Here is a 13061-nt window from a genome sequence, read left to right as displayed (position 1 = left end):
TTTGGTTTAGCTCCCCTCCCGCCTTCCTTTCTTGCACATCATTGCTTTGCGCCTGGAGGGCAATGTACAGCTCTAGTCTTGAAATACATGATTTAATCTGAAACATATTATAGTTTTAGGGCATTGTTACAGAGTTTTATCATACAATCATAACAAGGTTTGCTTATTGTTAAAATCTATGCTGTATTGTGTTATCGTTGCATTTCAAGTGCGTTCTGTTAGCCAACTGTAAGGAACTTTCAGTAGATCAAACTTACAGGACATTAGCCATTCCTTTTGGTTGCATGGAAAGACTTTTTTTATATATATATATGCTTACATCTCTATATTTTTGGTAAAAATAAATGAATAAATTAAACAGCAGTAGGCACTAGGACCAGCTGACCATTCTGAAGGTGCCTTAATTCTCACCATTAAAATGGTCATCTTTTAAAGTAACAATGAAACTATCCTAATACTTACTAATTTCCGTATGAGGAGGGTGTAAATTATGTACTGTAAAAATATTCTTGAAATAATCATATTAATTTGTAGTAGGAAAACAGTGACACTTACTTAAAACTGTTTTGGCTTGTGTAGTACACTGGTTTCTCTTACTGCAGGAAACACAGGAATATACACGAAATGTTGTCAGGTATTGCCTTGAAGCGCTTCAGGACTGGTTTGATGCTATCAACTTTGTAGATGAGGTAAATATCCTTAGTGAATTTAAGCAAAGTACTGTGAAAATCTGATTAAACTTCAAAGGTGATACGCTCCCTCCCCCCAGCCCCCTTAAATTAAATTATCATTCTAGGTACTGATGGAAAAAGGATTGTCTTGCTGAAATTAGAGTTTGTAGTTAATAGTTGCAATGTTATGTCCTGGGACCCTTTATTTGTAGAGTCTTGGTGATTTGGATTTGCTTGTGCAAGCTTAAGCTACATGAGTCTTAAAAGCAGTGCCATTGGTGTATTACTATTCTGCTGAATGAAGAGCTGAAGCAATGGCAAAATGGAAGTCCCCTTCTGATATGGTAGTGGGGGAGCAGTGTTGCCACCTTAGCAAGCAATACTCTCGATCAGTTCAGTGTCATTAGCTACTGCGGGCTTAGTAAGAGATTAACTACAGCTGTCTGAATAATGGAAATTTCTGAATCATCAGAAAGTACAGGGGAGTGAAGTAATACTAGGTTAGTGGAAAGTAAGTCCATCAAATGAAAACATGCAAGATACTGTTCTTGGTGGTTGTGACAAAGATATTTGTACGTTTGATTTTATTTAATATATGATATTAAAATATCTTTATTTTACTTTCAGCCAGCTCCTAACCAAGTTACTTTTCATTTGCCACTGCACCGTTACTTTGCCATGTTTTTAAGTAAGGTAAGCACATGTTTTAGTCATACAGAGGATGGAAATTCCCTGTTGAGTGTGATTGTTCAGTACAGCTTGTGCTTGCTTTTATTTCTAGGCTGTCAAATGCCAAGAACTAGATCTGGATACTATCTTGCCAGATCAGGAGATGCTGATGAAACTAATGATTCACCCACTTCAGATTCAGGTACGGGCAGACTTCTGACTCTCATGCAGATGTAGAGATATACAACAGAAATAGTTGCTGTCTGATTCTTCTAACCACAGCCATTTAAATATATTTAGAAGTATTTGACAAGGGGGAGTATGGCTTAATTGTGGAACATCAAAATAAGCAATAGGTGACAATAATAACTAGAATATACTGAATAGTTAGGATAAACTATCTTCTTTTTTTTTTTTTCCCCTTCCTGTTTCCAAAATTAATTACAGATACATTAGTTACCATACTCTGAGAAGTATGATTGTAATAGCCACTATAGCACCTTCAAAAGGGTGGGAAGAACCAACCCTTTGAAAACATGGAATTGCATGTTCATGGAATAGCTACCAATGGAGTGCAAGTTGAGAAGAAACCTGAATCTGAAAATTCCATATTTTAAATTGAGAATGAGTTCAAGAATGGATGCACCCTGCAACATTTTTTTTATTTACTAATTTTTATTTATTTGTATGTAAGTGGTAGTGAACAGTATTTGTAATCACTGCTTTTATATCTAACTTCTTTTTAACCATGATGCCTTCATCTTTGGAGTGCTTTTCAAGATTTTAATAAATAAATACATAAATAAATCCCTTCATTGGCTTTGATCACTTTTGTTGTCTGAAATATGCTCTTATATGAAAGTATGGTATCTGTTTCATAAACTTGCAGTGGTTCCTTTTCATTCCTCGCTCCCCAGGAGAAGTAAATTAGTATAAAGTATACTTTTATATAAAGGTATAGTGTGTATGTATGTATATGGGTGATAATATTGATGACCTGCTAACGTTGAACCAAATAGCTGAATATCCCTGAAATATTTGTAACTTCTTATTTTATTTTCCATGAACAGGCAAGTCTTTCTGAAATTCACAGCAACATGTGGGTTAGAAATGGTCTCCAGATTAAAGGACAGGCCATGACTTACGTGCAGTCTCATTTCTGCAATTCAATGATTGACCCTGACATTTATCTGCTGCAAGTAAGTTATGTTTTCTGAGAAGCCAAGTCAGTGCTTATTTACAAACAAACTACTGAGTAAAATTAATTTATTCTCTTTCCACAGGTCTGTGCCTCTAGGCTGGACCCGGATTATTTTATTTCATCCGTTTTTGAAAGGTGGGGTTAAAAGATGAATGCTCTAGTTCTGTGTTGTGCTAGCTGTTGACTAGTTTATGCCATGTGAGAGAAAAGGTGCATATCTCGTACACATCTTCAGTGGTACAACTCTGCCTAGCCAAAACTAACATTTACGAAGGGCTCTACTGAAAGAGGAGTATATATATCTTGAGGTATATCCTTGATTTTATACAGGATTGGCTCTTGATTTACAGTGCAGTAGTGAAGCTTCAGACATATGTTTTCTGAGCATCTTTAGGATTTTTTAAGTTTTACGTGTGTTCATATGCAAGCTTTCAGGATATGCTAGCCTGAAGAAGTAGATAAATAGAGCTGCAATAGTAAGAGACACAGAAAGGATGTCTGCTTTTCTGCACATAATAAAATCAGGATTTGAAAACGAATTAATTGGCATTAGCTTTTATATGATCATAAATGTAAGGTGTTTTCATGTGGAGTAAATACTACTATAGCATATTCCATAGATAGTTAAATAAAAATACAAATTTAAAAATAAGAGTGTTTTCATGTATGTTTGCATATTATTGCATTATATGCATTTCATTTTGTATTCATTTTGGGTTGTTGTGAATGGTATCCTGAGTTTATCAATACATTTCACATTGGTGTTTCAATGTTGGAGAATGATGTTTCTGACTTTACTCTTTGCCATGTAGATTTAAGGTGGTAGATCTCTTAACGATGGCATCACAGCATCAAAATACAGTTCTTGATTCAGAGCATGAAAGGTCCATGTTGGAAGGAGCCTTAACGTTTTTGGTTCTTCTGTTAAGTCTTCGTTTACATTTAGGTAAGAAGCACTGCTTTAAGAATACCTGTATGTAAGTAACATGCCTGTTCATTTATATTCAACATTTAGTAGCTACCATAAAGCTGATTAGCCATATAGTAACTTAAAGCATTCAACGCTTGGTTTCATTTTTGCCAGTTACTGAATTTTAATCCCTTATGAATTAAAAATAGACATAATATATAGAAATGGAGAAAAATGGCTTTAGTGGAAGTGGGTGATTTGTGTATGTGATCACATGAAGATTCTGTATCTTCTTCTGAAAGACAGCAGTTTTAGTTTGTACCTGTCTTTTCTGACTGAGGTTGTGTCTCATAACATTTGCGGGGCTCCCCTTCCTCCCCCCTTTTTGCTGTATTTTTATAGCACTGTATCATGACTTAATGTTTGTATCAAGTTTAACTTGAGTTTAATGGCAAATGTATGCTGAATGTCTGTTTTAAAATCATGCTTTTAATGGCTTTTTAAATTTCACTGTTCTAGGAATGACAGATGATGAGATCCTCAGAGCAGAGATGGTAGCCCAACTCTGCATGAATGACAGGACACACAGTTCATTATTGGATCTCATATCCTTGGAATATACTAACTAATGTGCATGAATGAGAATGACAGGTACCTGGGTAGTAGTGGGATTTTGGAGCTTGAGTAACATGTTTTCAGCTTACATAATTATAACAAATTGTGTAAAGGTTTGTTTGCATATACTTATCAGCAAAGGCATTTGCTCCAGCTTTGATTTTTCTTACCAAATATGCAATACTGTGTAATAGTTTTAAATCAGTTTTGATACAAAATGCTAAACTGCTCTTTTTATTATTTTTTAACACTATAGAAGTCTTTTAGGTGTGAAGTGAAAAGTCTGTTTTCCAATGACATTGTAGAAAGTTTAGCCAAGCGTCACCTTTATCTGGATTTGAGCCTTTGATTATTGCTAATTTTATGCCAGTATAAAAAGAAGCCACTTTACACTATATTGGCTTTTGCTATCAATAGCTGAAAATGCAAATAATAGCAATTCTGAATGCTGCCTTGAAATTAGAGTGAAATTCATGTGTTACAGGGGGAAGTGTCTTACTTGAAGAATAGCAAACTCTAGGAAGTCTTGCTGTACAATGATATGGTTCATGTCCGCAAACAGCTGAATACAGATATGCAGGTTTTGTCGCTATCAGTGTATTAGGCTATGTAGGCAAATTAAATAGTTTGTGGTGATTGCCCAAAAGAGCTTGCAAGCCAGGGATAGCCATTGAGCAAAAATGTTAGGAATTTATAAAGATAGGAAAGGAAGAGATTGAAAGTTAGAACTGTATCATAAGTATTATTAATTATTATGATACGACCTAGTAACTCAATCACTTAACTATGTAAAAATAAGTGAATCATTTGTATAAGCAATCACTTGTCACTAAGCAGAAGTTTTCTTATTTGTAACTGCTACTTGTGATTTGGCGTAATGTCAGTAGGTCAATTAAGTATTGCTACCAAACATGAGAAATAGCCAATCCAAGATGGAGAATTACTTACTGTATTTATGGATCCTAAGCTATTTACTTGTTTTTTCTGCACTTAGCTGTAAATGCAAAATATTCTTGCTATGAAGAAAGCCAAAGTGTTAGTAAATAAAGGCAAGTAAAAAAACTTTACATACGCTAGATAGTAGTTTTTATTTCTGATTTAATACTTGCTACATGCTTGGCTCAAGAGGTAATTGTCTTGCTTTAAAAAGTTTAATGTCCTAGCTAGGAGGCTTGGATTCACTTCAGTTATTGTTCCATAGCAGCTGGAGCATGCAGACCTCTTGTGGTAAACACAGAGCACTGCCGAAATGTAGCCTGTGAAATGAGTGACTGCAAATATCAAGAGATAAGTAAAATGCTGTGTCTTGCAACTAAGTTAACTTTCCTTTCCTTAACACAAACATTACATTCCAGAAAACCCCAATCCTAAAAGTGGTATTATTCCAGGAAGCTTAAGCTTTGAATCAGTCTTGTCAGCAGTTGCTGATTTTAAAGCTCCTGTCTTTGAACCTGGAGGTTCCATGCAACAAGGAATGTATACACCTAAAGGTATGGTAATCGGTGTCCTCATATAACATAGTCAGTGGTAAGATGCTTAACTAGAGGGTTTTTTAAAAAAAAAACAAACAACAAAAAACAACCCACCAAGCAATGATAAAACAACCCCCCCCCCCTTAAAAAACCAAACCCAAAACCACCACCAAAGCCCCATAAAACTTGACTTTTTATTGTCTGTTGCTTATATTTAAGAGCACTGCTAAAGACTGTTAAGTCTTTAATAAATTCATTTTGATCTAGAGTGAAAATGGGCTTCTCATATTAATCATGTATCCTTAAAAAGCAAGGGAAAAATGGAGAACTGAAAAATTGTTATTTGTATTTCACTGATCTGCATACTTAATCATTCGTGTGATTTAAAAAAATCTGATGTATGTAGTAGAGTTTAGAACTGTTTGCACTAGTGAGGTGTCAGTTGTGAAGAGCTTTTCTTTGAACTTCTCCACATTTTGATTATTAAAGATATCATGATACATAATTATTTCTTTTATATTGTTTAACTATCTTAGTAGCCTGTAACATTTTCCCAGTCAGTAGTGAGGGTCTAGAACAAAGTTGAGACTAGACTGGTTATAGAATATTGTTCTATAATTCTACAATGCATACAGTGCAAAAATTAAGTTTCTTCACCTGACCAGCTTGTCATCTAAATTGGACTCAACATGGTGTTGGTATATGAAACGAGAGGAAGAATTTAAGAACTCAGTGTTCCATTGCTGTTTCCTCTCACTGAGCAGATAAGCCTGTAGGAATCTGAAATGCTCCATGTGCTCTGGTTATGCTTCAGCTCATGGCAAAGCTGAAGAGGGATTAACTCCTTCCTCCCCTGGGTACCTCTATTGAGAACTGGCAGGGTTGGGGTCTGACAATTTTGAAGCCATTTGGTTTGTAGGCTATGTTCTTTTGTGGATTTTTTTTGTTGTTGTTAATGTAGGAACTAATACTGTACTGACTTGTTTGCCAGTCTTTGTACTGGGAGACTGATGAGTCAGTGAAGCTCTTTGATACAAATTAACAACTAGTGATTTTGTGAAACCAAAGTTTTGAGAATTGATTTGTTCTGGTTCCCTATGTGTAATTAAGTAGTTTAACACCTTATGTATTAAAAATAACTTTATGTTCTGTAAATTGCATTTCCTTATGTCTGTTTTCTGGAGCTTGTGACATGCTGGTCTTTTTCGTAACACAGTGTGAAGGAAAAAAAATGGATTATGGTATTTTTAATTATAACACTTCCTATTTAGGGAATCTGATGCTAGATTATGGTGTTTGGGTGGGGTTTTTTTAACACAGTTTACCTCTGGAATAGATTGTTTATTTTAAAGGGTTTTTTTAAGTATCTCATCTATAGCAGTGAATACTGAAGTAATTTGTAACACTGTGCAGAATCCCTTTTTCTTAAAGTATAATAAAAAACCGAAAGAGCTTCTGCAGGAATAAAAGCCATCATGGTTTTCTTGTGTACTATAGCCTTTTAAGTGTTTATAATCTTTATAAGACTATATAGGTTCTCAAAAAGAATGGTAGTATTCCAGTTGCTTTTAAGAATTGTAGTTTGTGGCCTGTCACAGTTTAAGCAAGTCATGTTGAGATCCATTCCCCCAATGCCTTGTTTCCCTAAATTTTTTGGGGGGGGGGGAAGAGGAGGGAGTGTGGAAATCTACTTTATGATCACAGAAGCCCCAGATTTTGCTTCCATTAACCATGGGTTAAAAAACAAACCAACTTCCAAAAAAAGGATGTAGTTCTTTTTCTCTGTGGATTTGTGTGCTGAAGATGAGCTGTGTGTGCATTTCTAATACTCCCTGTTTGGCTCCCTCACTTAGTCCTTTTTCCTCATTGTGCATTAGCAGCCCAAACAAGCTTGGTCTGTGTTTCAGTAGTAAACTCTGTCCAGAAAAAATGGATTTTTTGCAAGCTAAGTTTGATCTTATTTCATACATAGTAGAAACTATGCTAAGTGTTCTCTCTCAGCAACGTACGAGGGTATCTGTAGGACTGTTAACATTAGTAGGGGTTAATAGGAGTATAGACCACTTGTCTTCCCTCCTGGGGGAAATTAATCTCAAAAGCATAATGAAGCTGCCTGCTTTTGCCTGTGAAAACTTTAAAGAATGTTGTAAGCACTTGTGTTGTGTTATGCCTGCTGGTGGAGCTAAAATTCTGTATCCACTGGTTTTCTTCTTCCTTTGACGGGATCATTGAATCTTTTTCTTCATATTGCTGTGTTACGGGAGCTAAACACTTACAAACAATTAATAGAACGAGCAGCTTCATTTGGCTTTAGGTTGGAAACTTAGTTTTGATTTTAATAACTCGTAAATAGAAAAAACAAATAGCAGTTAAATGGGATGTCTTTATAGTCTGTTTAGACATTTCTGTTTGTGATTGCTCTGAAAAGCCACTCTGGATGTTACTTTAGAGCTACTAAATTAAATGGCAATAACTAAGATTTTAATGCCAAAATAATGCATAGATATTAGTTATAAAACAAAGACATGTTTGTAGAGGATTGATCACAAATGTTATTTGATAAGAAACCTGGCCATTTGCAAGACTGAACAAAAAATTGTGGTGGTATAGTCATTTAGCTCACTGCACTTAATAATTAAATATCACCAACCTGCTAACTGCTCTGCAGTCTTTACTTCCGATTTTCAAGAGGGCTTGTGCTTATCAAATACCAAGTGAAAAATAATTAAAGCCTTTTCTTACATGTATTCGGGAATTAAAAAGAGCAAAACAAGCTGCGTATGAAAAAGGTGTGGGGGGGGCTGCCTTCATATACTTATACTTGGATAAGTATATTTGCTTAGATTTTAAAATGAATTTGAAATTGTTTTCCTTTAAAAAACTGTCTTCAGCATGTTACAACTGTTATTTTATCAGAAACATGTGATTTTTCTTTTTATCTATTTTCCCACATTGTAAACTATTACATAACAGAAGAGAAAGCTAGAAGACACTAAAATAAAGCTTGTTAATAGAAAAGATCTATTGCCTTAATAGATTGTTTATTTTTTTTGTTTGGAACTAAGAAAAATATTTTTGGTGAAATTTTGTTATTTTGATAAGTAGTAGTAATTATTAGTATACTAAGTATTATTAGTAAGAATTAGTAAAAATTACTGTACTTTGCTGCAAAGAAATTATTATATAATAGAAAATTACATAATTAAAGCTAGTTATGAAGAGAATCCAGAATAAGTTGTAAAGTCTGTAATAAGAATTTTAACATGTGACTTCCTTTAAACAACAGCTGAAGTTTGGGATAAAGAATTTGACCCTGTCATGGTAATACTTCGAACGGTTTACCGTAGAGATGTGCAGTCTGCAATGGACAGATACACAGCATTGTAAGTTGGATCATTTTTAGAAATGTAACATCATATTGTTGCTCATTGCACAGTAAATATTTTGTTTTCATTGTCTGGTAATGCTGATCATGTTATCAATGTTTTCAGGCCTCAGATTTGTCCTTGAGTAAACAGTTTATAAATTTACAGGCAGCATCAGGGTTTTGGTTAGCTTAGTCTGTTACTCTTCCATAAATGTTTAAAAATACATCTGAAGTGCCACAAAGTAGTGAATGTCATCAGAGGTGAAATACTTAACCAAAAGTTAATATTTAAAAATCAGTTACAAATTACTTAAATAAAAATACATAAGGCTGCTTTCTTTATTTTACATCTAGGTACATGAAGCACACTGTTACAGTGTTCTGTGTTTTGAAGTTATATTGAAGACAATATGGGATTGTTCTATGTATTCATCCATGACAGAAACAATGGGTGAATTAAATTCTGATTTAAATACAGGAAAAAACACTTGTGGCACCCCTTTAAGTTCTCAGAAGCAAGATGATTTGGTCTTAATTCTGTCCTTTAACATTCCATCCCTTAACAGTTTCTTACCCTTATACATTTTTATTTCAGCTAATTTAATTTGGCTCTCTTTTATTCAGAAAAATAAGACTGGATTCAGTTTGTGTATACATACCAATTTTTGGAATGCTGCTTAAGGAAATTAAATGGTATAGAAATGCTCATCAATTCTGAAGTTGGTCTAAACAAAAAGAATGCAGGATAGTTATCTATCAGTTGTCTACATTATTGCAGTGTTTAACAGAAGTCTTATTTGTTTCAACAGTTTAAAGCAAAGTGGTAAATTCCCTGGGAACCCATGGCCTCCTTACAAGAAGAGAACACCACTACATCCAAGTTACAAAGGTCTCATAAAGCTTTTACACTGTAAAACCCTGCACATTGTGCTGTTCACGCTTCTTTACAAGGTACAGCCATAAATCTCATTAAGTCCAGTATTTTACTTCCACTTTTTTAGAACAGATCTTAGAAGCATGATTTTTTTAATAAGTTATTTACAGTAGTCAGGTTCAAATTTATATAATTTTTAAATTTTTGTTTTATTTTCTAGGTCTGATGATGTTTTTCCACCATTTTCATTATTTCACAAATTATTATTTCATATACACATACACTAAGTGACATACACACGTGGACGAGCAGTCCTGCTCTGAGGAACACTATCTCTAACCATCAGAGTTGCCATTTGAATTGTTGCTCTGTGGTGGTTTCATGGAGCATGGTGGTGTGAGTGGTGTTCCTTTGGCTCCCACTGCAGAGTTTTAAGGCATCAGAAGCCTGTTCAAATATATGCAACCCTGATGGCTTTAGATCCTAAATGGCAAATAGGTCTCATAACCGCAGTTGGTTCTAACATCACTTCCTAGGTATATTCTGACTTTTGATAATGTTACAGCATTTGTTTTTCAGGACTAATTGATGCCTTTAAATTGTGTTTGGTTTTGTCTTTGGTAGTTGGCTGCCCTCTTTAAGAGAAGTGCATCCTTTTTTGAAGAGTTTATTCATCAGAAAATGGGACTTTGATTTTGTCTTTGTACTTGGAAAGTGCTTTCAAACCAGTGTGCTGCAGAGGCCCATGAGGGACTATAAACAGTGGTTTGATTGAGTAGTGCTTTACCTGGGCACACTTTTGTGCTCTTTGAAGTGCTCCCAGCTCCCCTAAAGCTCTTGTATTTTTTCATTATTAAACTTCTGTTGAATAGAAAATATCTGTTGTTAAGTACAGTAATAACTGTGTGGTATGCACAGAGAGCCATGCTTATTCCCACAGAGTTGTTTCAGCTGATTTCTTTCTCTAATGAAGTATTGTGTAAGTTGTCAGTATGCCGTTAAGATGAGTGAAGACTTAAGATTTTACCTGAATTCATTCAATAGATTTCACCTTTATGACAGAAAAGTACTTTTTCTCAAAAGCTTCATATTACTTACAAATTAATGACCTCAGTAAACTATAGGTTTTGGTATGTAATTAGTGCAATTTCAAAAATCTAACAATATAAAAAGTTGACTGTTTACTACTAATTCTTCCTTACCCATAATAGAATGAGACATGTTATGGAGAAGACTGAATTTCATGTGCAGAGACTATTGAATGAAACTTTTGGAAGCTCGGTAGTACAACATCTAATGTTTGGTCAAGGTTTTCCATTGTCAGATACCTCGTTCCTTATCTTGCCAAAATTTAACTCATGGCTGACATTTTTCATGCTGAATGCCTGATCTGGCATGAGGTTCCAAGACTCAAGGAAGGACAAAATACATCCCCTTTTCCCATGTTTTAAACATTTTTTTATCAAGATTCTGGATCTGAATTTAGCCAAACTGTAGACATTGCAGTTACATTGTGTGCATGTTCAGTGGCTGTTTATTTTATTCTATTAACTGTTGAAGTTCCAAGAAATTCAGCCCCAGACCAGGCATGCTCCACACCAGAGCTGACTAGAACTTTGCCTGCAGTGGCAGTACCTTGTTCCCCAAGGATTTCCATCATTTTGGTCAGAGAAGCTGCTGTGTGCAGTATATTTAACCCTGCTTAGCCCTGGCCTGCTGCAGGGGCTGGGCTGCCTGATCACTGCAGGGTGAAGAACAAGGCTGAAATGTGGTAGTATGTAGCAGAGACTGGGGAAGGAGCATACCTGGAGAAGGTACTAGACAGGAAACTTACAGAAAGGCTGCTGATGAAAAGGGAAGCTTGGGATTATGTATAAGATGAAATAATATTTTGATGTGGAACAAAAATGGAGAATGTAGGGAAGGAATGCATCATCTTTTACTGCCTTGCTCAGGGGTTTTTTTTGGCCATTTTTTTCTTTTATTCCATTAAGAAGCTTCAAGGACTTAAATCTTGAGAATCTTAAAATTTCTGGGTTGCTGTTTTAGCTGGGGTACTGAATACATTTTTACCAGCTTTATGGATGGTAGAAATTACATAGCGATTGATTCCATGTGTTGGCTTAAATGATGTTTGGTCTATTTGTGAAATGTTGCCAATTTATGACAGCCTTTATATCTCTTGACTTTTGGGACTGCCTACAGAAGAACAGTAAACTACATTTGATGATTTGACTTTTCAGAAGTGTTAGTCAACATGACTTTTTATTCTGACTAGTACAACTGCACTTGGTTATCATATTAATGTAATACTGAGTGCCCTTTCGAATTAAATAATCTCTGTAATCTCAGATTTCATTGGGTTTGATTAAATCAGCTGCTCAAACATAGTTTAGAAAAGCTATTGTAAAACAGTATTTGTTTTAAGAACTTCTCTCTGATGTTTCTAGTGGGTGTTTCTACTTATGAAATTTGGCCCATTCAAAACCAAGTTGTATTTCAAACTTTACTAGGCTACAGTCTAAAAATATTAATTTCTATAGTAGCCTGTCTACAATGAAATTTTAAACATATTTTCTCATATACTTTTGTGGTAACTTGCAGGTTCTTGCCATTTTCTTCCCTTTAAGTCAGACTGTTCTCAAGAGGAAAGTTGTGCTGGTTTTTAATTTCAGCAGCACTGGTTCTTTCTCTCAATGCATTGAAAGCTGTGTTAGAAGAAAGATAGGGGCACTTATTAATTTAAAGATAAGGTTATTTATTATTTGTAATTAAAAAAGATTATGTGAAGATGGTTGTGAACTAAATTAATGTTAACCCTTCTAGTGTTCCCAGTTATCCAGGCATTGCTTATAGGACTAGGATCTCATGAGGCCTTATGGTGACTGATCACGTGAAAAAGGGAGGGAAGGCTAGGTGCAGCTCTTTGGTTGTAGCTGACAGTAGTGGTATCTGTGCAGCTTTACCTGGTGCTTTGGTGTTAAAGTAAATTGCAGCTTGAACTAGTAACAATTTTAAAGTTCAAGTTTGTTTGACTGGAAAGAGATGTAAAATTAAATTTTGCTTTTGTTGTGATGCTCAAAGGTTTTTTCTGAACCTCAAAATAATTTTTAATCAACCTAAAAAATTAAATAAAAACTGAAGTGTCCAAAGTGTATTATCCAGAACATTCTTTTTGTATATTTAGATATATTGAAGTCGTAATAGGCTGAGTGGAATAATGATTTCCTGTCTTTTAAATACAACACTCCTGTTGATCCATCACATCCAAAATTATATGAC

General features: G+C 34.9%; 1 protein-coding gene across 7 annotated transcripts in view; it reads left to right on the top strand.

Moving 5' to 3' along the window:
* Positions 1-13061, top strand: part of UBR3 (ubiquitin protein ligase E3 component n-recognin 3) — a 119658-nt gene that overhangs the window by 37927 nt on the left and 68670 nt on the right. For all 7 annotated transcript variants that reach the window (XM_030018948.2, XM_030018952.2, XM_030018951.2 and 4 more), the window contains 10 exons: positions 603-689; positions 1299-1364; positions 1453-1542; positions 2411-2539; positions 2624-2676; positions 3354-3487; positions 3971-4056; positions 5415-5556; positions 8825-8921; positions 9715-9856. In XM_030018948.2, the coding sequence (XP_029874808.1) occupies positions 603-689; positions 1299-1364; positions 1453-1542; positions 2411-2539; positions 2624-2676; positions 3354-3487; positions 3971-4056; positions 5415-5556; positions 8825-8921; positions 9715-9856 (1026 nt within the window). The remainder of the gene's footprint in view (positions 1-602; positions 690-1298; positions 1365-1452; positions 1543-2410; positions 2540-2623; positions 2677-3353; positions 3488-3970; positions 4057-5414; positions 5557-8824; positions 8922-9714; positions 9857-13061) is intronic.

Source organism: Aquila chrysaetos, chromosome 6 (genome assembly GCF_900496995.4).
Source record: "Aquila chrysaetos chrysaetos chromosome 6, bAquChr1.4, whole genome shotgun sequence".
Lineage (NCBI taxonomy): Eukaryota > Metazoa > Chordata > Aves > Accipitriformes > Accipitridae > Aquila > Aquila chrysaetos.
Note: the sequence above shows the minus strand (reverse complement) of the source record. Positions and strands in the feature narration are given on the sequence as shown.